Below are 23,912 nucleotides of genomic sequence, written 5' to 3'. Positions count from 1 at the left end.
AAATACCATACAGAACAATCTCACTGCTCTAAAAATCCCATATTCCACTCATTCCTTCCTCTTTCCTCTCCCTTCCTATTTGGTAACCACTGATTTTTTTTTTAATTGTCTCTCTACTTTTATTGTTTCCAGAATGTCATGTAGTTGGAATCATACAGTATATAGTCTTTTCAGATTGGATTATTTTATTTAGCAATATGCATTTAAGATTCCTCCATGTGTTTTCATGGTGAGCTCACTTTTTCAAGAGGTGATTCCATCTTTGTCAGCATGTCACTCTTAATGCAGTGACATGCATAGCTACTGTCTTTTTGCTTAAGCAGTGTAAAAGGGAGCAGGAAGTTTTAGGCTGTGGCTTTATCTTGCATCATTGGATAAATATGTACACTATTGACTCTGAAAAAATGCACACCAAGAAGCAAATTAATCCATAATTTTTAAATGTAATCTGAGGGGGGCTTTCTGAAAGGAGAGCTGAATTTAAGCACAAAAATACATAATAAGATAACTTGAGTGTTCCTCCTAAAATCCTTACCTTGAGTTTGCCGTACTATTAGATAGTTGTTCTTTGTTACAGTGGTTCCTAAACTTTGTTGCCCGGTTCAGAATCACCTGGAGGGCTTTTAAAGATCCTGATGCCCTGGTTGTACCCTATACCAATTAAATCAGAATGTCTGAGTGTGGAAGCCAGACATCAGAAGTTCGTAAAGATTTCTGGGTGATTCCAGTGTGCAACAATATTTGGAAACCACGGCCAAATTGTGTGCCGAATAACTGCTCAGTGTTTCCACATGCGTGATCTTGTTTATACTTTTAATAACAATCCTGCATGGTAGGCTTTATTTTCAGCTTTTTTAACAGGTGAGAAAGAAACAATAAACTAAATGACTCAAAATCACATAGCTCTTCAGCATTAAAACTCAGGGCTGTGTAACTCTTAAGTCAATGTTTCTTCCACAACTCTGCTTTCTTATTAGCATTTCTTTTTTTTAATATTTTATTTATTTTTAGAGAGGGAAGGGAGGGAGAGAGAGAGAGACAAACATGAATGTGTGGTTGCTGGGGGTCATGGCCTGCAACCCAGGCATGTACCCTGATGGGGAATCGAACCTGCGACACTGGTTCACAGCCCGCGCTGAATCCACTGAGCTATGCCAGCCAGGGCTACTTACTAGCATTTCTTAAATAGAAAGGTGAGTGGAGATTATATATCAGTTATTTATTGAGTACCTATTATTCTAGGTGCTGGAGATACAATGATAAAACAAAGTCTATGTTTTTGTGGAACTCACATTTATATAAATAAACCAGGAAAGCCAGATCATTCTAGTTACACAAAATAGTGCACGTATGAGCTAAAAAGTATCTTGGAAAGAGTATTGATAACATTGCAAAGGCAGTCCTCGCAGAACAGGTAACATTTGAGCTGAGACCTAAATAGTAAAGAAGGAGCCAGTTACATGAAGTTCTAGGGGTTCAGACAGAAGTAACATCCATTAGGCAGGAATGAGTTATTGAGGATCACAGGTCTGTGTGGCTGGAACAGAAGTGTAAGGGGTATCTGCAGGGAATTTAAGAGCCTGGTTTGACATGACATTTCATAAATAGCAAGGATCAAATATGGAAGAGCTTACAGACCCTTGTAAGAAGTTTGGAGTTTCTTCCAAGGTGGGAAACAATTGAAGGGGTTCAGTCAAGCGGGTGATATGATTTGATTTGTGTTTTAAAAGTTCATTGTGACTCTGACTGGTGTGGTTCAGTTGGTTGGGCATCATCCCATAAACTGAAAGGTTGTGAGTTTGATTCCCAATCAGGGCACATACCTGGGTTGCAGGTTCGGTCCCTGGTGGGGACAGGTATGGAAGGCAACCAATCAATGTTCCTCTCTCACACTGATGTTTCTCTCCCTCCCTTCTGTCTACTACCAAAAAAGAAAGTCTGTGTGACTGATTTATGAAGAATGGATTGGAGAAGGACAGGTTGGAAGGAGAGAGAACATCAACTTTATCTGTTTTTCTTTCCCTTCCTCTAACCTTTCCTTTCATTCCCTTCCCTGTACTTCAACAACTCGATCCATAAACCACTATCGGGCTAAATTAAGTATCTGTACCAGTAGGTCGTAGGGGGAGTAGTAGGAGTCCATACTGGAGTGCAGGATGCTGAACAGGATCTGGATGGCATAGGGATGGATATAGAGCAGCGATTTTTAACCTTTTTCATCTCATGGCACACATAAACTAATTACTAAAATTCTGTGGCACACCAAAAAATATATTTTTTGCCAATCTGACCAAATAGGTATTGTTTTGACTCATTCACACCAGATGACTGTTGTGTTGGCTGTTGTTACTTTTTTATTTCACATTCTAAGAGTTGGGTGCCCCTGATTAAATAGTCAGGTATGGCATGTTTTAAAAAGTCTTGTAGCACACTGGTTGAAAATCATATAGAGTATTGGGACTCAAATGGAATGAGAGCATCAATACAGATGAGTAGCCTGGTGTGAGTTCTCAGGGCCTGAGTGTGGTAAGAGTGGGATAGACATGGCTCAGCAGGGTGTCAGGGCCCAGAGTAAGGTGTCCACTCAAAGGTGTCAGAGCCTGAACTGGTGAAGAAGGTACCTATAGGGATGTCCAACATCAGGCCCTGAAGTGGAAGGTAGGACCAGGGTGAGGAGGGCATCTGTAGAAAGGCAATCTAAAGCAGTATGTCAGATCTGAAGTAAGGTAAGCAGGGCATTCACATGAAGGAAGGGCCAGCAGCAATGATGGAAGGTTGGCTGCATACAAAGAATTAATCAAATAAAAACATTTAGACTAATGGGAGCCAGATATCTCATTGTTGGAAAATGGAGTTACATATATGGAAAGAGAAAATGAAAAGTAATCCTATAGTACTGGATTAAAATGAGAGGTATCAGTGTGAACTCCAGGTTTTCAATAGACTGGGAAATAAATATATTCTCTTCACCAAGTTAAGGAAGTTTTCTGTCATTTTTTCAAGAAGATTTTCAAATTCTTGTTCTCTCTTCTCCTTCCAGCACCCCCATGATGCAAATGCTGGTACACTTGAAGTTGCACCATAGTCTGACACTATCCTCCTTAGATTCTTGTTTCTTCTTGCTGTTCTGATTGTGTATTTTTTGCTTCCTTATATTCCAAATCACTGATATGAATCTCAGCTTCATATCATCCCCTCTACTATTCATCCCCTCTACTATTGATTTGCTGTAAATTGTTCTTCATTTTAGTTAGTGTATCCTTCATTTCTGGCTGGTTCTTTTTTTATGGTTTCCATGTCCTTTTTTATGATGTTGAAGTTCTCTCTGAGTTCATCTGCTCTTCCCCTAAGTTCATTGAGCATCCTTACAACCAGTGTTTTGAATTCTGCATCTAATGGATTGCTTGTCTCCATTTCATTTGGTTCTTTTTCTGGAGTTTTATTTTTTTCTTTCATTTGGACTATGTTTCTTTGTCTCCTCATTTTGGCAGTCTCCCTGTGTTTGTTTCTATGTATTAGGTAGACTCCATGGAAGGAAATAAACATACAAGTCCAGGAAACACAGAGAATCCCAAACAAGATGGACGCAAAGAGGTCCACAACAGGACATATCGTAATTAAAATGCCAAAAGTTAAAGACAGGGAGAATCTTAAAAGCAGCAAGAGCAGTTGACCTCCCTAAAGACTGTCATCTGATTTCTCAAAAGAAAGTTTGCAGGCTAGAAGGGATTGGCATGAAAAATTCAAAGTGATGAAAAGCAAGGCCCTCCAACCAAGAATACTCTACCCACTAAGGCAATCATGTACAATTAAGAAGGAAAGACCTTCCCAGAGGAAAAAAAAGCTAAAGGAGTTCATTGCCATGAAACCAGTACTGCAACAAATGTTAAAGGGACTTCTTTAACAAGAAGAAAAATATGAACAATAAAATGGCAATAAATACACATATATCAATAATTGAATTTAAAAAACAAAAGAACAAGCAGAACTGAAATATAATAATAAATACAGAGAACCCATTGATGGTTGCCAGATGGGAGTGGAGTCAGGATGATGGGTGAGAAAAGTGAAGGTATTAAGAAGTACAAATTGGTTGTTACAGAATAATCATGAGGATACAAAGGACAGTTTAGGGAACACAGTGGTCAAAGAATGTATTCACATGACCCATGGACATGGTCCAACAGTGTGGGGATTGCCTGAGGGACTGGGGAGGGTCTGAGAGTAGCAGGAGCAAAGGGGAAAAAATTGGGATAACTGTAATAGCATATACAATAAAATACAATTAAAAAAAGTAAAAATATGCATTCTCTAACTGTCTACTGAGAGAACCTGGAACAATAACACTGCATTAGCAATGAACATACCAAGCACCTAAATCTACACTGTGGCTTTTTCAGGAGGGGGGTCCCCCCAAAACCATAATTTATATAAAACAATTGTGTATTATTACATGTTCAAACTTCAGTAACCTTCAAAGGGCTCTCCATTTGATGCACTGCATCTATCAAGAGATTTTTTCCACTGCTCAAAACAGTTTTGGGACTCATGAATTTGACATCTTTAAGTGCTTCTGCCATTTTTTGTTTCACCTCTTGCACATTGGCAAAATGTTTTCCTTTAAAGACTTTTCATCTGGGGGAAACACACAAAAGTAGCTTGGGGTGAGATCCAGTGAATAGGGAGGGTGGGGCATGGAGATCATGCTGTTTTGGGTCAAAAACTGCTGAACACTCAGCACAGCGTGATGCGTGGGTCACCGGCCAGCAGTGATCACGGAACGCTGAGGATGGCTTGACGAAACGCAAGAAAAAACATGCACAGAGACAGACTAGTTTCGGCGGAGAAGTAGGGACCAGATGGCCACCCCCTCTAGTGGGAAGCGCGACGATTTACTATCCAAACCTGCTTTTATTGGGCTCATTTTGCATAATAATTCAGGTAAAGTACATTACTCATTATGAGGAAGTAAGGAACAATAGATAACAAGGAACTCTGCAGGTCTATTTTGAGTCGGGGTCAAAGAACTGTAAGATTAAGGAACAAACTAACTTCCTCCCTGGACCCTTTTCATTCAACTGAGAGCATTCTAAACAAAGCAGGCTTCACAGTAATTTACATATTCTTTCTTAGGCCTGATCACCCGGGGAATCCGCCCTTTTCAGCACAGAGCTGCACCACCCTGTCATTGTTTCAGGCTTAGGTGGAGCAAGGGAACTAAGGCAACCAAGAGATAAGGAGATTTTCTCTCAGACAATGAGGACTCAGGCTATGTCAAAGCCAAGGAGCAAGGGTTCATCACCCCCTTTTGCTGTAGTCCCCAAAGTCCTTCTTTTGGGGGGCCTCCCAAGTGATTGTGCCTGTCTTAGGCCGTTCCCTTCCTGACGAATCTTACCTGTCTTTGGCTAACCGACCAAGCTTTGGGGTTCAGTTATAAATGAAGCAGCAGAAGCAGCGCTCCTGCCAGGGAGATAAGCTTCTGTCTCCTTCTGGCTTACAGTTCCAAAGGCATTTCCTCAGCCTTAGCCTAGGTGGGGGTTACAGCTTGTGATACCAGGTAGGGCGGTTCCCAACAATAGCGTCAGCGGATGCACCTGTAAATCACCCACCACGAAATGGACAAATATGTTGAAAGTCTTCAAAAAAATTTACTGAAGTCAATAGCAGCCTCTCACAACAACGCTAGCTGATACACTGATAGAGATGGGCTTCTAGGACACACACCTAGCATGGCTAGCCTGTACTACCAAGACCCTGCCCTCCAGAAGATAATTTCAGTCCTGGCTGGTGTGGCTCAATGGATTGAGTGCTGGCCTGCAAACCAAATGGTCACTGGTTAGATTTCCAGTCTAAGACACATGCCTGGGTTGTGGGCCAGGTGCCCAGTGTGGGGTGCACAGGAGACAACCACACACTGATGTTTCTTTACCTTCCTCCCCCTCTCTAAAAATAAATAAAATCTTAAAAAAAAAAAAAAAAAAAAAGGAAGCTAACTCCACTAAATGGAATCAGAATTCTTTGGCAAAATGCCTACTCCAGGACAAAATATAAAATAAGCCTGGAAATCTCATGCCACAATGTAGTCACAAAGAATGTGCCCCACAAAGAACGGTGGGGCATGCCCAAAGGGCACAGATGCCAGCTTGAAGGGGCTCCCATAGGCAAAATCTGGGACAATTTCAACATCAAAATGATAATAGCAGATTGCAATTCATTGGATAAAATAGGAAACTGAGTCAACTGTAATACCATTGCATGAACAAATAATTTGTTGAAGAATGTGATATTGACATAGTCTCAAAGTACCTCCCTACAAAATACTAATAAATTATAAAGAAGGAAATAATAACTTCATAGCAAAGAAACCTGGCAGATCCCACCTTCAACAAACAAAAAAAGAAAAATTAAAGTTAAATGTATTAGTTCCAGAGCAAATTGAAATTCCATGCATCCTGATGGAATACAATGAAAAAGAATACATCACTTCCATGATACACCTGCCAAAAATTTATAACCTGAATCTAATCAGTAGGAAACACCGGACAAACTCAAACTGAGGAATCTTCTACAAAATAATAGGCCTAAAAATCTTCCAAGTATCAAGGTTGTGAAAGTTAAAGACCGAGAATTCATTCTAGGATGAAGGAGACTAAGAGATAAGACTACTAAATGTAATGCATGAATCTTAATCTAAAGATTATTAAATGCTTTTTTAAAGTAAGCAATAAAGAAAGAAGACTACAGGAGTTGTTCAGGCAAAAGAAAAGGGTAGTAGAGGTAGAACTGGTAAAGTGTTTGTATTTGGAATATATTTTAAACTTAAAATGACAAGACTTTCTGTTTTTGTTTTTGTTTTTGTTTTTTTGTCCTAGGCACCTAATCAATAATGGTGCAACTTAAACAGAGAAGACTATGGAAAGTGTGGAAGTGTGGAATATTGAAGGTAAGAAATAGAGTTCTATTTTAGACATTTTTCAGTTATCTATTGCTACATAACACACCACACCAAACTTTAGTGGCTTAAGATAACAATAATTTATTTGTTCATAATTCTGCAAATTGGGCTGGATTTGGCTTCATGGTTTTTGAATGGTCCATCCTAGGGTCATTCTGGAAACATCTTAAACCTCAACTGGGGCTGGATGATTCCAGATGTCTTCACTCACATGTCTGGTGCCTTCCCTAGCATAAATGTACTAACTGAGAGCTGGCCAGGGCTCTTTATCTCTTCTTGGTAGCCCCAGTAGGGCAGCTGGATCTCTTTACATGGTGGCTCTGGGTTCCCAAGAGATCAAAAATGGAAGCATTCTATTCATAAAAGCAAGTGACAAAGTGAGCCCAGCTTCAAAGATAGAGGAAATATTCTCCACCTCAAGGAGTCACATACATGCACAAGGTACATAATCTTTGTAGATAATCTACCACAAACATGTTAAATTTGAGGGACTCTTTTGGACAGTAAAGGTGGAAATTGGATGCAGGAGTCTGGTGGTCAGGGAAGAATTCTGGACTGGTTATATAAAGGTGGGAGTTATTAGTAAAAAATATTTAAAATCATGGGACCTCATAAAATCATGTTGAAATGAAGGATTGATAGAAAAGAGAGAAAAGTCCAGGGCTGAGGCTGAGGTGCTGTCACACTTAGAGGTACGACAAGAAGGCAACAGAGAAAACTGAAAGGACTCTGTGAAATCGGAAAGCTAAATTGTATGATGTAGTAAAAGGCAGGGGGAAAAAAGTGTTCCAAGATGGAAGTCTATCTTGTTAAAAGGTCAAGTAAGAAGTGGCTCTTGGGCCCTGACCAGTGTAGTTCATTTGATAAGGTGTCATTCCCCACAAAGCGAAGGTCATCATTTTGACTTTGTCAGGGCACATGCCCGGGTTGCAGGTTCGGTCCCATCAGGTCACATATAAGAGGCAACCAACTAATGTCTCTTTCCTTCTCTTCCTCACTTCCCCTCTCTCTAAAAATAAATAAAATCTTTCTTTAATGCCTTTTGAACTTGGTTACATGGAGGCTGCTGGTGACTAATAACAGGGACTTAGGTTACTCAAACTGGGCACCCCAACCCCAGAGGCACTCAACAATAGGCTAGTTTTAAAAGTCACAGGATAAATGTGGTCTATTACAATAAAAGAGCTGCATTAGGGACTAATATAGAACATTTGCATACATTTTCAAAATACTATATTCCAAAAAAGTGCTACGCTCATGGGGTTTTGGGTCACACTGTATCAGCATCACCTCTGGAAAGACTAGAGGAGTTCAGCCACATCGGAATCAACTATGTGTTCATAACCTCTCCCTATTAAAATCTCTGGACATCAAGGCTCAGGTGCGCCTCCCTAGTTGGCAATGCTCCATGCATATGGTCACATATCTTTGTCACAAGAAGTTAGTACTGTCTGCAGCTCCACTGGGAAATGCCAACTGGTCGCTGTACATGTAGAAGTCTCTGGGACTCTGCCCCATGTACCTCTTACCTTGACCAATTTTAATCTGTATTCTTTTACTACAATAAACTATAGACACGAGTAAAACAACTTTCAGTGAATTCTGTGAGTCCTACCGAACTATCAAATCTGAGGTTGCTTTGAGGGACCCACAAACTTGCAATTGGTAAAGATGCAGAAGTAAGGATGGACTCCCAAACTTTGCACTTTGGGGCCAACATTTTTCTCTATCAACATACACATGTGGATGAAACATTCTCATGAAACATCTGAGAAACATTCATCTATTACTACACCCTCATAAATTATAATCCACAATATTTATTGATCATCTACTCAGGGGCAGACACTGAGCTGAGTACTAGGAATATATAAGTGAACAACATATAATCCAACTCCTTCTCCCAAGGAGCTCAGACACTGTGCTACAGGACTGCGAAAGAGAAGTGAATGAGACAAGTTCTCTGCCCCATGGAGATGAGTGTGCTGTGTAAAATGTGCAGGCAATCTATAGTGGGGTCTGTAAATGTTTACACTGATACAACTTTATCACTTTCACTTCGGTATCATTCCCTCTTAGTTTACCAGGAGGAGTTAAGGATTTTTAGTTTCCCTGGTGAGTAGGGACATGGTTATGTCATTTACTAAGAGGAAATACAAATGCAGAACCCAGTCATATGGAAAGACAAGTTACTCATCCTGTAAATGGGTGTTTGAGACCCCAGCAGGATGTCCATATGTCAAGTTTAAGAGCTTGGAGGAGGTTCCGTCCAGAACTTGGAAGGAAAAGATTGGGGCTATAGGCCCAGATTTGGGAATCAAAAGTGTAAGGTAGTTAATGCCATGAAAAGGAATGGGATGACTTGCAACTCTGTATCCTGTAGAAAAATGTTACATATTGCTAAAAGACGGTATACTATGTAGGGAAACACCAACATTTAAGGGCCATACAGAGCAAAGCAGGCATGAAAGAAAGCTGACAATGAGAAGCCAGAGAGTTTGGATGACCCCAGCGTGGTGGGATGTAATGCAGTAGGAGGTTCATCAAAGAGAGGTTGCTCAGAGTGCACCGGAATGAGGTCAACTAGGAAAAGACTCAGTCTGTGCCGTGAGTCCACCACCTATAGATGTCTTCCAAGACGACTGAGGAAAGCACACTGATTGGTTTGTTTTCTATTTTGAAGATGAGATGCAACAGGATCGGGAAGAAATCCTGGTTTTCTCTGGGCAAGAGCTACAGTGAGGAGGGCGTGAAAAGACAACGTTCTTAGCTTTCCTGTGCCTTTAAAAATTTCTTATGGAATGCTAAACTTTTCTTGGGACCCCTGACAAGGACCTGTCTTCTCAGTGCACGTGAGAAAGGAAAGAGCAAAAGAAGCCCCGCTTCACTATGCGAAGCGTCTTCAGCCTCAGACCTTCCGCCAGGGAAAGAGCGGGGGGCAGTAGTGCAGTAGAGTCGCCAGGGGGCGCAGTCCCCGAGATTATCTGCGAGATGCGGGGAGGGGCCAGCCACGGGGCGGGGCCAGACGCGGGGCGGGGCCTGGAACAGCTTCCGGCTTCCGGCGGAGCCCAGGGTCTTCGCGAATCGCCGTCATGGCAGCGGAGGAGAAGGACCCCCTGAGCTATTTCGCAGCTTACGGGAGCAGCAGCTCAGGCTCCTCGGATGAGGAGGATAACAGCGAGCCGGAGGAAACGAATCGCAGAGCTCCGGATCCGGCGAAGTCGGCGGGCGTATGTGGGAACAAAACGGAAAAGCGGCTGCCTGGACCCGAAGAACTGTTCCGGAGCGTGACTCGTCCGGCCTTTCTCTATAATCCGCTTAACAAACAGATAGACTGGGAGAGACACGTCGTCAAGGCGCCCGAGGAGGTAAGGTCCCCGACCCCGGTTCTCGATCTTGGTCCCGGCCTCCGCCCCCTTCCTCCTGAGTCGCTTCCTGGGGACCGGAAGTCCGTTCCCACACACGCAGTCACCCCCTGCGGGATGCCGCACCAACCCCTCCCACCTCCAGCCCTGGGGAGCCCGGGCCCCCTCCCCCAGCTTGGTGGGTGTCAGATCAGACCCGCAGCCCCCGCCCACTCGTGAGGAGACCCAAACCTCCGCGCTCGGTGCCCCGACCTGCGTGGCCAGGACTAACGGTGGTGACTCCCCCCGCCCCCCCCGCTGCAGCTTCTCCCCGAGACCCCTTCCCTTTGACGCCGAAGTGCCTGCGGTGCTGCCTCCAAGACAGTGTCTGCTGCAGCCTCCTGAAGGGGTCAGCCTTGGCGTAGTATCTCTGAGACTGGATTCTTCTTTGGTAACTAAAAGTTATTAGCTTTATTCATATAGGGAACCCTTTGGCTTTTCACTTAACAGTACTGTGATTTTGATGGAAAGAAATGTATCTTTAAAATTAAAAGAAAAGTCATCCTGAACAATAATCGAACGGCAGGGAGGTGCATGTGCCCATACCGACTGATTATAGGAACCTCGGTTCGTCACAGTGCTTCTTAATGTGTTTGCTTAACAGCCGCCAAAGGAATTCAAAGTCTGGAAGTCAAACTATGTTCCACCTCCAGAGACGTACACTACTGAAAAGAAACCTCCTCCTCCAGAGCTGGATATGGCAATAAAATGGTCTAACATATATGAGGACAATGGTGATGATGCCCCACAGAACGTTAAGAAAGCTAGGCTTCTCCCAGAAGGGGAGGAGACGGTGGAATCAGGTAAGAGGAGTCAGACCTTCTGGTCCCTGTGATGAGTTTAAGAAGATCGTGATAATTAATGAATGAAATTTAAATCTAGCAAGTTAGCAGATTGATTATGATGGTCTTGGAATACCTTTTACTGTGTTTTTGAAAAATAGTATATAGTCAGCTTTAAAACTCATGTCTCAACTAGTAGTAGTTGCCGTGTTTTAGAGAAGACCATAAATTATTCAGCCTTCAAAGCGAAACCTCTGATATTTTAAGCAGTAGTATATGTGATTTATGAACAGTACGAGCTAATTTATGGATTCTTTTCTTGTGACTGCAGCTGCGAAGGCTTTATTTTACAGTAAAGCAGTTGTGCTTTAGAGCCAAAAGTAGTGTGACAAAATGAATTTAACTGAGTTACTACTATGTAGTAATTAAAAATGGTAATAGAAAAAGGTAACGACTTGGTTGTCTTGCCTTCGTTTGTAATATAATTTTATCTCTTACTTGGACTATAAGTAATCACAGCAATCTCGGCTTCTACAGTTTTATCCCCCAATTCCATCCTTCACACTGCAGCTAATGTTCACTTTCTAAAAATCATACATGATTTATAACCCACCTGCTTAACATCCTTCATCAACAGCATAGAGGCAAAGCCTTCCATAAGAGGCTGTGCCTTTCTCTCCACTCTCATTTCACATGGCCTCCTTTCTAGCACTTTAAGATCTTAAAATTCAAAACTGAATAGACCATGCTATTTTATAGTTCCATGCCTTCCAATATATCTTGCACCTTAGTTTGGAATATTCCTCCCTTCCTCTTTGGCTGATAAACTCACTTATCCTTCAAAATCCAACTCAAAGAGGAAAATCTCAGATACCACCTCCCTCTAGTTATTTCCTCCTCTGTACCATTTTTGTTAAACAGATTTCTGATCTTCCCATAATACAAGGGCAACCTACTTAGCTTCTTTTGCAACCATGCAGACTTCTGTTTGTTTAGAGAAAGGGTAACTAAGTGGTAGTTCTTATTCCAAATGGCTTTTTCATTTCTTTCATTTATTTCCCAAGGTGGATTAGAATTCACTAATTAAGGCACATCTTCAGTAAATGGCATCTTTTGGAAGGTGCCAAACAAACGGAGCATTTGAAATACCTCATATTGCATGGTACTTTATGTAATTAATTAAAAAAAAAACACTTTCAAAGCCCTGGCAGGCATAGATCAGTGGATTGAGCATGGGCTGGGAACCAAAGTGTCCCAGGTTCGATTCCCAGCCAGGGTACATGCCTGGGTTGCAGGCCATAACCCCCAGCAACCGCACATTGATGTTTCTCTTTTTATCTCTATCTCTCTCCCTTCCCTCTCTAAAAATAAATAAAATCTTTTTTAAAAAACCACTTTCACATAACTACTCTTTAATCCTTTTAACACCTTGTGAAAAACAGGAAAATGTGAAAATGAGAACTTGTGTGACTTGTCCAACGTTACAGAATGGCAAGCTCTAAGATAGGTGCTTTCACAAATTCAGGTCTTTAAATGGGACTGATGCATTCATTATTAAACTGGAATTTAGTCTCTTGATGTTTTTCTAGCTAAAACGCTTGAGAAATATTCTGTGAGAAGAATGGCACTAAGGCCACTAGAGTTGATATTCTAACTAGGATGCCATAGGCAGCTGTAGTCCTTTGTTCCTTTGTGGAAAAGGTGAGGATTATATATCCAGGACAGATGAGTGGAAAGAATTATCTTTTTTTCCCCCAGCTTGCCTATTGCCTTCAGATAGAAGGAATTCCAAATATGTGGCAAACAGTACTGTTATTGCCATAGATAATTTCTGACCTTTTGATCGCAAGGCACTCCTCCATCAGAAGGTGAATGTTGGTGATATTAAAAAACAAAAGGACTAATTTAAAGCTGGATTACAAGGTTAAAAAATAATCCTGAAATCTTAAGTTTTGACTTTAATGTTGGTTATTGAATATAACTATCTTCTTTCTGTGATACATACCTTCCTTTTTAAATTTTTTTTGCTGTCTCAGACTCCTATGCCACTGTAAAATTGATTTTCCTGACATCATTTTTTACTTTTTTTAAAATTCATAAAATATTTTGCATTAGAAACTCCAAACTCTAAGTTATCTAAGTTTTTAAATTATCAAATTACTTTTCTTCCTATTTTTCTGCATTTTTGCCCCTTTTTGCCAGTTAATTTCTTCCAGATATTTTAAAAGAGGAGCTGGGAAAGATTCAAAACTGATCATTGAGTCTTGCTACTTATTAGCACCTCTTGTTTAGTGGTTGTAAAATGTAGATCAGTGGTCCCTGGCTGGTGTGGCTCAGTGGATTTGGCACCAGCCTGCAATCCCATTCAATTCCCAGTCAGGGCATATGCCTGGGTTGTGGGCCAGGTCCCCCTGGTGGGGAGCATGTGAGAGGCAACCACACATTGATGCTTCTCTTCCTCTCTTTCTACCTCCTTTTCCCTCTCTCTAAAAATAAGTAAATAAATAAAATCTTTTAAAAAAATGTAGATCAGTGAGCCTGACTGTAGCTTTACTAACATGTAATTAATCATGAAAGCTTAGCTAAAGTAGCAAATGCTCTTTTTAATTTAGAAGGTTAATAATTTTAACTTATGTATGTCTAGTGACATGGATTCCATAATAGAATTATTTTCTTGCTGGCACGTCTGTAGTATATGGCGCAGAATAGTAAAGTTGGGGAGTGAACATTTCAGGGTTTGGAGGGTTTGGTTTTTTTTTTTTTCCTGTTCTGGTGCTCAAGGCAATGCCTTGTAATGTCACTAGATGGCATTAGCTCTTCAGTTCAAATCACTTGATAAGAACCTGTTTTTCCAACCTCAGTAATTTGTGTTTTTGTTGTTGTTCAGTAAATATACTTGTAACAAGTGGTAGATTAAAAGCAGAAGTGTCTTGAGATCATCTTTTTAATAGACACTTAACAGTAGATTTTCTAGAAGAGTTAGAAAGTAATATTTTTATTTTTTGACTTAATCTCCATTGTATTTTTTCCCATTATCATTTAGACCCCTTATACTCCCTCCTCCAAGCAGTCACCACACTGTTGTCCATGTCTCCTTTCTCCTTTTTTTCCCTAATCCCTGCACCCCTTACCTCCCCTGCCTCCCAGAGCTGTCAGCCTACTCTCTGAGTCTATCTTCATTTTCCTTGTTAGTTCAGTTTGTTCATTAAAATCCACATATGAGTGAAATCATATGGCAGTTGTCTTTCTCTGACTGGCTTATTTCAATTTAGCATGATGTTCTTCAGGTCCATCCATACTGTTGCAAAGGGTAAGACTTTTTCTTTTTTTACAGTCCAGTAGAATTCCATTGTGTAAATGTCCCATAGTTGTTTTATCCACCCACCTACTGATGGACTCTTGGGCTGCTTCCATATCTTAGTGATTATAAATAATGCTGCAATGAACATAGGGATGTTTTTGTTCCTTTGAATTGGTGTTTTGGGTTCCTTCAGGTATGTTCCCAGAAGTGGAATCGTTGGGTGAAAAGGCAGACCCATTTTTAATTTTTTGAGGTATCTCCATATTGCTTTCCACATGGCTGCACCAGTCTGCATTAAAAGTAATTTTAATCTTTATATGTCTGAAAATAATCTCCAAACTCAAATTGGATAATTAAAGTCCAATTAGAAAGCAAAGCCCTTGGTTTATTTGAGCTGTATGCTATATTAGTTGTAGAGCATGTATTTCGTGTATACATAACAAACCACTGATTAAAACATTGGTTTGTAAATTCCTGGGATGATTTGTTGATGTCAACTGTATTTTATCGTGCTGTCTACATAAATACATAGTGCTTCATGAAATGCACGAATAATGTTTCCATGATGTGTTTCAAGATGAATGGAGATGAATCGCCTGCTTTTGATACTAATTATTGTCCACCTCAACGAAGGAGATATAGTTAGCAGAAGGAAATTGAAGGCTTAAGGTCTTCAATATATTTCCTCTATAGTTTATGATCTTATATCAGTGGCTTCCCAGATTTTTTAATATGAAGGATTCTTTCAACATCAAAATATTTTGTTTATAGATCACTATGTGATAGTTTAACTAGGAGTATCTGTTGATTGAGACAATAAAGTCAGAAGTATAACGAATTCAGTAATGTTCTTAAGATAATTTTTTATAAATCATGGCATCTTCTACATGTTATTTATTGCATCTATATGTAATTCTAAAAATGAGGCCACATATTTGTTCCCAGAAATTGAAAATTAGCAGCTGATCTGTACTGCCCTTTGTTTTATTAAAGCATATACTTGGATATTTTAAATTGAATAAAAGGGTCCACCTTTTCATTTTTGGCAACATTTATATTAGAAATTTTCTGTGGCTACTGACATTAATAATATTTTTGAAAACTTTTAAAGGGCATGGTTTTAATATAAGGGTTCTTCTTCATCTTCCCTTTTCAAAATTCTTCTCAATATGACAGGGAAGATGCCTGTTTTCCTGTTACCATTGGAGTATGTCCACCCTCCTAGGAATGGAGAGTGGAGAGGGGTAGTAGAACTAACTATATAGGACAGAACTGAAAATAGAGTTTTGTAAAATATCTACTTGTGAGTGATTTATTTTTTTACTGCAGAATGTAAGGGGTCAAGGGATAAGATGAGGAGGGTAGTTTGGCGGGGAGAGAAAGCAGATTGGAAGGGGAAGAATAGCTGACAGCCACTTAAGTAAGAGGTTAAATTGATATCTTTTTTGTTGTTGAAAAATAGACGATGTGTTCCATTTGTAGAAAGTGTAGGTTATATGTCTAAATATACATAATGTGTACACTATAGAATACACGGGAATAGCTTTTTCAGAACAAATTTGATTTTCTTATTTTAAGCTACCTCAATATAGCACTAAAGGGTCTGTGAATTTTGTATTTCACAGTTGGAGAAAATTCCTTACTTTTACTTGCACTTTAAAATCAGCTCTAAGAATTAATTTTTGGTTTTTACTGGGAAACTTTGAAAGAAACATTAGTATTTTAATTAATGCCCAACCTTTTGAAAATTACTGATTGAAACTCTTCCTTTTCTATTTAAAGATGAAGAAAAAGATGAGCATACTTCTAAAAAGCGCAGAGTAGAACCAGGAGAACCAACAAAGAAGAAAAAATAGGAAACAACAAATAACAAGAAATTTCGGACTACAAATCTTATCAGAATGGTTTTTTGGCAGATAAGTTGATACTGTAAATTATTATGAAACATCATCTTCATGAAAGTACATGGATAAACTAATAAGTATTACTGCAGGAACTTTCCACTGTAGAATTCACTTTTTATTTAAAATTTGTATGTATTTAAAACTCAAATGGTGACTTGTGATTGTGAAGTTGACAACACTTGGAAGCATTCTTGCTGTCACAAAATTGGTGGCATGCTTTGAGAGTTCTGTCACATGTTGACATGCCAGTGTTCTAGGAACCTTTTATAAAGGAATATATTTTTAAAGTAAATATATTGTATCATACTGTGAACTTGTAGGGTGCTCTTCAACAGTGTTTGTACAGTGTAAATAGATCATGGAAATAAAAGTACTTATTCAATATTACTATTACTGCATAACATTAACATTTGAATATCTGTGACAAATTCCGTTTGCCATGTGATGTTAATAGTAGGTGTTAGCATTTAGGGAGTGCTTCCTGTGTTCCAGGTGCTTCGTGTGTACTTATCTGTGACCCACAAGCAGCCTAGTAAAGCATGTATTAGTAGCCTTGTTTTATAATGAAGAGTGGTTAATTTATGCGGGGTTACACAGCTAGTGAGCAGTGAATTTGGTTTTCAACTCATGATGCTTGAACTCTAAAATCGTTACACTATACCACCTGTCCACCAATCAGAATTTAGGAACTGCAATTGGCAGCTCTTCCAGGTACTCCTTTGTGGTAGTTACTAGAGATCCTCTCCTCAGGTGGTTGTGTAACTGCACTTATCATACACATACACCTTATGTTATGAAAATTTGTCAGTTTCCCTGTTAAATAGTAAGTTTGCTGAAGATGAGAATCTTCCACAAAGAGTTGCCAGATGTCTCAAATAAAAATACAGGACATGCAGTTAAATTTGAATTTTAGATAAGCATTAAATAATGTTTTAGTATAGGTAATATTTAGGACCTATTTATACTAAAAATTTATCAGAAATTCAAATTTAACTGGGCATCTGATATATGTATCTGCCACGCCTACTTCTATGTGTTTGCTACCCAGCTCCAATTTTAATGCTTTGCATATAGTAATAATCAAGAAAATCAACAAAGTTGTAGTCAGGAAGATAATGTTTGATTTGACATCTACAGTCCAAAATGCAGTGCTGCTATTTGTGATGTTTTGAACAATAAAAAGAAATACACTACATCATCAGTCTTTCCATGATCGTTATGCCTTGAAAAAACAAGTGTTAATTACAGGACACTGTGCATTTAGTGTATGAGAAAAAGACTTTAGTTTTTGAGTTTTAAAAATTCCCCAGTCCAGGTAAGGAAAAGGAAAAAGAAAAAGAAATTCCCCAGTCCAGTTGTTTTCCCCCATACTGGAAGCCACATTTGAAAAACTGTACAATTTGTTTAGCTGGGAACATGATCAAGTATATTAAAATTTGTAAGTCATTAAAAATATGCCAGCCATGATGTTTTGTGGAATAAGGAAGGGAGACAACAATATGATGATTGCTAATATATCTCAAAATTACAAAGACCAGTTTTACAGCTGCTTATCCTCTAGGTTTACAAATGTATGAATCCCCAAGCTGAAGAAATTGATAAAGCAAGAAACTTTGTTTAAGGTTGAAGTCTTTGTGAGTAATTTTGAGGACTATCCTATTATATATTGAGGAGTGTCATCAACTGGTAACGCATAACCCTAGTGTGACACCGAATTAAATTAACAGGTGGAATAATTATGAGGCGAAATCCAGTCTGTAGTCACGTATTAGTGGAGCAGATATCTCAAAAGGTACTGAAATGTTACAAGGTGAAAAAATTAGAATGAAAGCAAACCATAACCCCACAAGAAAAGCCCAGCAAGCCACTGTCAGGAAATCTTTTTAACCTCTGCTCAACTCCCAACTCCCAACCCATTAGTTTAAGACAGAGAAGCAAAGGTCACTCCATCAGTCCCCAGTGGTGCTTTGAGCCTCCTTTCTAGAAGGTAACAGAGTGGAGGGGAAGCACACTTTTCTTTAGAGGGGTTACATGTTCTGATGTTTTACTCAGGACAGGTAGTGGCTACACTTGTGAGACTATTAAGCAACTGCTGGGAGTTGTGCACCTGTGAAATACAGGTCAAGCTAGTTCTAATTTGGGAGGGGGAAGTGAGGGTTTAAGGAAGGAGGCTAAATATTTTGGAGCAGTCTCAGCCATTTGTATCTTGAGTTCTTTTCAAAGTATGGCCAATTAATGGAAGAAAATTAATTTGTCTATATATTGCTTCACCTTGCACAGAAACATCTCTAGAAAGTGGACTATGTCACTTTCTACATTTGTCACCATATTAGAGAATGGATTCTTTTCCCCTTCACAGGTTTCTTGGGAACATGTTTGTTTAGCTGTCCATGTGGGTACTGAGGTAAGGGACTGTTTGGTTCAGCTAGTGGAAATCAAGTAAAGCATCTTATAAAAATCCATATAGATGAGGAAAATCCTCTTATCCAATTGCTTGTTAGAGAATCAAATCACTTAATATTTCTGATTATTTCCTCATCTCTACGATAAGGAAGTTGTGTCAGTCATGAAGGACTTTCTTTTGTACAAGGCTAAAATTGGAGAAAAAATTTTTCTGAGAAAATAAGCAATTAAGTATAAATAGCCTTATAGGGTTTTATGGAAAACAGTCTAATTGGAATCAAAGCGCATTATTGAGAAAATTGACACTGCTTTTTAGCCATTAAAATACTAATACTGATTTATTTGCAAACTTGAAACTTACTGATCTTAATGTTGTATGATGCTTTTGAGTTCACCGAGTTCAGTCCCATAGTATTTTTAAAAAACGGAATGAGTTAAGTTTTAATCATTTCCAAATGAGAGAATGGATAATTAAAATATGAATGACTAGCATAGGTTTGGACATGACCTACATATAAAAAACATGTTGTCACATGATTAAGTTAGATACAAGCCCTACCAGAGATACTTGATTACCTGATACATGATTATTATTTTTACAGGTATCTGACTGACCTTAGCAACTCAATTCAATAAATCTAAACTGACCAGTTTAAATCGACGATTGGTCTTGAAGGTGTATTATTGGTGGTATTTTGGATTTTAGAGTCTTGTATCCATACAGAACTGCTCCTGTTTTAACCCTCCGTGATCACTTAGTACAGAAGTTCCAAACAGTCCTACAAAGAGGTGTAAAATGTTTTGGACTCCATTAAATTTCAAAGTTTTCTCTCTTAATCTCTTTCCACTTAGCTTTCCCAATTTGAAACATTGTATTTGCATTTTAATGTGGGGGGGGGTGGGGAGAGGAGCTATCAAGAAACATTTGTATGTATGGCCCCCGGAGGTGGGGCTTTTTGCGTGCATTGTTCATTGACAAGAACAATGCCTGGCACATAGTAGGCACTCAAAATGACTGCTGTGTGCATGGTAAGCTGAATTCTTCACCCCCGGCTTAGGGGTGATCTAATAGAGGTTTGTGTTTTCAGTTACATGGGCCAATAAATCTTAATAGTTTAAACCAGTTTGAGTTAAGTTTTCATCATTTTTGTTCAAAAACATTCCAATTGATGTGAAACTTTACTGCTTTGGTTTCTTCCAGGGCTCCATGCTGTTCTGGTTCGCTTTTTATTTTCTCTGGCTCCTTCTCTTGCAACTGTCCTTGAATGCCAATGTAGCTTATGTTGTTGCCTTGTTCTCCACACTGGTTTGTTTATATTTTTCTATTTTTTTTAAGAGAGAGAAACACCAATTTGTTGTTCCAGTTATTTATGCATTTATTGGTTGATTCCTGTATGTTGAGGATCGAACCTGCAACCTTGGTGTATTGGGACGATGTTCTAATTAACTGAGCCACCCAGCGAGGGCCACACTGGTTCTTGATTCCAGCCAAGTTTCAGCCCCAGATTTGCATGTCCAGTTGTATGTTTACCCTTGGGTCTCAAAGGCCCCTCAACATTCCAGCTGTCCAAAGCCAAACACATTGTGCCAAAGCCCCTGTCACCTCCATACTTCATTTCTGGTTAATGGCATCACCACCAGCCTAGGCATTTGCCCTCTGCCTCACTTCCCATCCCATGGATTTGATCTGAAAGCCCTGAAGCTTCTCTCTTACTCTCACACACCTCTATTCCAGCTCTGATAAATTGTTTGCAATTCGCCAGACATGCTATTAGTGTCATAGTTCTCTGCCTTCTCTTACAGTTTGCTTGGCCTAGCCCTTCATTTTACTTAGTGAATCTCCCTTTTATCCTCCAAGAAGCAGTTCAGACTTTGCCTCCTTTATGTACTTTGTTCTATTATCTCTGGATCTGGACCTGTACCTTTCTTTTCGCCATGCTCAGTACTAAACAGCCAGCGTTTACTGAGTACTTGGCATGTGCCAGGCTTGTTCTTGGCGCTGTACATGTGTGAACTCATTTAATTAAATAAAATACGAGCTATTAGTAGCCCTACTTCTCAGGGAAGCAAACTAAGACACAGAGAAGTTAAGCGATTTGCTCAAGGTGCTAGACCTGGGAAGGGCAGGCCTTCTGGCTCCAGGCCCCATGGGTTTCCTCACTGCACTGGAGGGGAGGAAGGAGCGCCCAGATGAGCCAATAGAGTGATTTATTAATTCTTGAGTTTCATTCAAAGGATGACTTACCCCTAGAAGGTGCTCAGAATACAAATATTTGGATAATTAGTGAATCCAAAACAAGTTAACCAGAGGTGCAGAATTTGTTGAACACACCAGAAACGTCTTTCAGATAGATTAGGTTGGTGTGAAAGGAAAGTCAGTAAGTAAATGTTTTCAGAGGATTTAATGCACATTTCAATAGCTTAGTTGCCTATTTATCACATATTTGGAGTATTTCTATTTGAAAGCCTTAAAGCAACAGGGCTGAAAATATATCCCTGCCCCTCCAAAAATATATTTTAGCTTCTCAATTGTATTTTTAAGCCTACCTTTTTTTAAACAAATAATGAGATAGCTTTAAGCCACAAATTTTGCCTCAGATTTTGTTGGCTTTTCTCTAACATTTCAAATTATGGCTTGAGTCTAAAATCACAGCACCAGGGCATGGGAAGGCCTCCAGAGGTCCCTGGGTGCAGAGAAGACATAGGAATGTCTTCTCTGTGATCTTTGCTTCTTTCTTCTAGGCTCACAGACAAGCCTGTGAAATGATGGGTTTACGGGCTGGATTTGAAAAGTCATTTCCTGCATGTCTGTAATATTTTGGTACCCAGGGCCTGGTATTCCTGCTTCTTTCCCCGTGTTTACCATTTTCTGAAAAAGAAGAAACACGATTTGGTGTCTATTATTGAAGTAAAGTGCAGCTGTAGTCCTGGTATAATTACCTGTCTTTGTTTCTAAACAGGACCAAATTCTAGCAACCTTCCAAGAACACTGGGGAGTCTGCATTAACGTTCTAAATTTAGAATTCCTAAGAGAAACTGCGAGGAAAAACAATTACTTCCAACTAAGGAGGTGACTTCTCTGCCAGCAAAGCTATAAGCAAGTCAACTCAGACATGACTCCTCTGCGGTTCACATGCCAGGGGGATTTTTAAGGCCCTGTTGTTAGTTTTTGCTGTTTTTCAGTTTGTGTGCGCGCGCGCACACACACACACATCTCCTGAGGTTTTAGTAGTCAATAGAACCTTCCTCTCTTTTTACCAGGTTCTGCCTCCAGGCTTTCCCCTCCAGTCCTCTGGCGGAAAGCCTTAACAGTAAAATGTCTTCCATAACATAGGGAATTCATATGTCGAGTCTGTAAGGCATGAACTCTTGATTTTTTTCTTTTAATTGAGGCCCAATAACTTGAGCTCCAAGTATCTGCTACCTCTGCCCCCGTCCATACCAAACTAATCAGGGTAATTACCTCAGCTGTCCACGGCTACAGGTTTGTTAAAGCCTGTTATTGAGGTTAACAAATGAGAGGGTTAATTTCTCTAGAATGCTCCATAGTTGGGGAAGAAAGATAATAAACCCTTACAAAGTAGGTTGCTTTTGAGTTTTCAAGCTTTTGTCTACACCCTGGAGAAGGGCTTACTTTGGGATTCCAGACTGTCTGGGACCCTGAGGTAAGTGACTCAATTCTGAACTGAAGCCCTGGAATTCACTATCACTCATAAAAGAGGCTCCTACAGTCTTGCTGCTTCAACTGTGTAAAAAAGATTTTGATGCCTTTTTTTTTTTTTTTTTTTTTTTTAAGAAATAGTATTGACAGGTAGTAGCCTCTGGCACCAACTTGAAGATGTTGACATAAAACCTTAAGACAGTAAGTGGCATTTTCTAGATAATTTGGCCAGGGCCCTGTATATTTTTAACTTATTTACAAGTTGCTGAATTCACCCAGTCACTTTGTCTAATTATAAACTGATTAGGTTTTTCTATTCCTTTCCACTTTTGTTTCCACTGTAACAGTAGCAAGGCTATCCTGTGTCAGTCTCGCTGGGTAGCTAAACCAGAGTTCCTAATTTAATCTTTTGCCCTGAGGGCTTTTTTCACATCACTCGGCCCAGTATGGATTTTTTTTTTAAACCCCAGGGAATTAGTAGAAGGGAAGATTAAATTTTCTTAGCATTACCATAATTTCAACTAATTTTTCCAACAGGAGTTTGTGAAAATGTGACAAACAGCGATGGAGAACAGGTTTCCAATTGCCTCATAGAAGTACCAAAAGTAAAAGAAAAAATCTTTATGTCACAGGAGCACAAAGAACAAAAACAAATGCTTTCTTTACTACAAATATATTTAGCCTTTTCGAGGACAGGAATAATGTTTACACCAAAAATACAATAATCATTATATTTAAGTCACATTTTTCCATTAATTCTCATAAAATTACGTTAGATATAAATTCTTTTTAAATTATATTTTATTGATTATGCTATTACAGTTCTGATTTTTCCCTTTTGTTCCCCTCCACCCAGCACCCCTCACTTCCTCAGGCCACTGTCCCACCATTGTTCATGTCCATGGGTCATAAATTCTTTATCATAGTAATGTTCATTTAACATTTTCTCTGATTATGAAAATGATACATGCTCACTGTAGAAGTTCTGAAAAAAAAATGAAACTAAAAAGCAGAAATCACTTTTGCCCTACCTGGTGTGGCTCAGTGGATTGAGTGTTGGCCAGCAAACCAAAGGTTTGATTCCCAGTCAGGGCGCATGCCTGGGTTGCGGGCCAGGTCCCCAGTTAGGGGCATGCAAGAGGCAACCCATTGATGTATATCTCACACATCAGTGTTTCTCTCCCTCTCTTCCTCCCTTCCCCTCTCTGTAAAACTAAATAAATAAAATATTTTTAAAAATCACTTTTAGTGCTAAAATCTAGTGTCATTTTAATATACAATTCTTTCCTTAGAGTTTTTTCTATACATATATGTACATATTCTAAACAAACATCAATTTCATTAAGGGTTCTTCAGAAACCTAATTATTATTTTTTATCTCTTGGACAATAAAACTATCTCCATATTTTCAGCACTTATAAATAAAACTAAGATGAACATCTTCATAATTATTTGGTCGTATTTGATTACAGAACTACTTTCGTGAGGAAGAATTCAAGATG

At 39.4% G+C, this 23,912-nt stretch overlaps 1 protein-coding gene across 2 annotated transcripts; it reads left to right on the top strand.

Moving 5' to 3' along the window:
- The first annotated feature begins 9,996 nt into the window (after window positions 1-9,996).
- C5H1orf52 (chromosome 5 C1orf52 homolog) lies at window positions 9,997-19,872 on the top strand. Of its 2 annotated transcripts, XR_004903249.1 has the most exons (5): window positions 10,016-10,323; window positions 10,624-10,750; window positions 10,964-11,162; window positions 16,225-17,661; window positions 17,702-19,872. XR_004903249.1 is itself a non-coding variant. In XM_036026366.1 (4 exons), the coding sequence occupies exons 1-3, from the start codon at window positions 10,048-10,050 to the stop codon at window positions 16,296-16,298; spliced, it is 549 nt and encodes a 182-aa protein (XP_035882259.1). In that variant the 5' UTR covers window positions 9,997-10,047; the 3' UTR covers window positions 16,299-17,661; window positions 17,702-19,538. The 2 variants fall into 2 exon arrangements, 1 of the variants encoding a protein (XP_035882259.1); XM_036026366.1 differs by lacking the exon at window positions 10,624-10,750 and having other exon boundaries at window positions 9,997-10,323; window positions 17,702-19,538.
- The last annotated feature ends 4,040 nt before the right edge of the window (window positions 19,873-23,912 follow it).

Source organism: Phyllostomus discolor, chromosome 5 (genome assembly GCF_004126475.2).
Source record: "Phyllostomus discolor isolate MPI-MPIP mPhyDis1 chromosome 5, mPhyDis1.pri.v3, whole genome shotgun sequence".
Taxonomy (NCBI): domain Eukaryota; kingdom Metazoa; phylum Chordata; class Mammalia; order Chiroptera; family Phyllostomidae; genus Phyllostomus; species Phyllostomus discolor.
Note: the sequence above shows the minus strand (reverse complement) of the source record. Positions and strands in the feature narration are given on the sequence as shown.

Bases quoted from the DNA above. Each gene is read 5' to 3' on its own strand.
- C5H1orf52 (XM_036026366.1), top strand. From the start codon at position 10,048: ATGGCAGCGGAGGAGAAGGACCCCCTGAGCTATTTCGCAGCTTACGGG. The intron at 10,324-10,963 runs GTAAGGTCCCCG...TTTGCTTAACAG, and splicing joins TCGTCAAGGCGCCCGAGGAG to CCGCCAAAGGAATTCAAAGT. The intron at 11,163-16,224 runs GTAAGAGGAGTC...TTCTATTTAAAG, and splicing joins GGAGGAGACGGTGGAATCAG to ATGAAGAAAAAGATGAGCAT.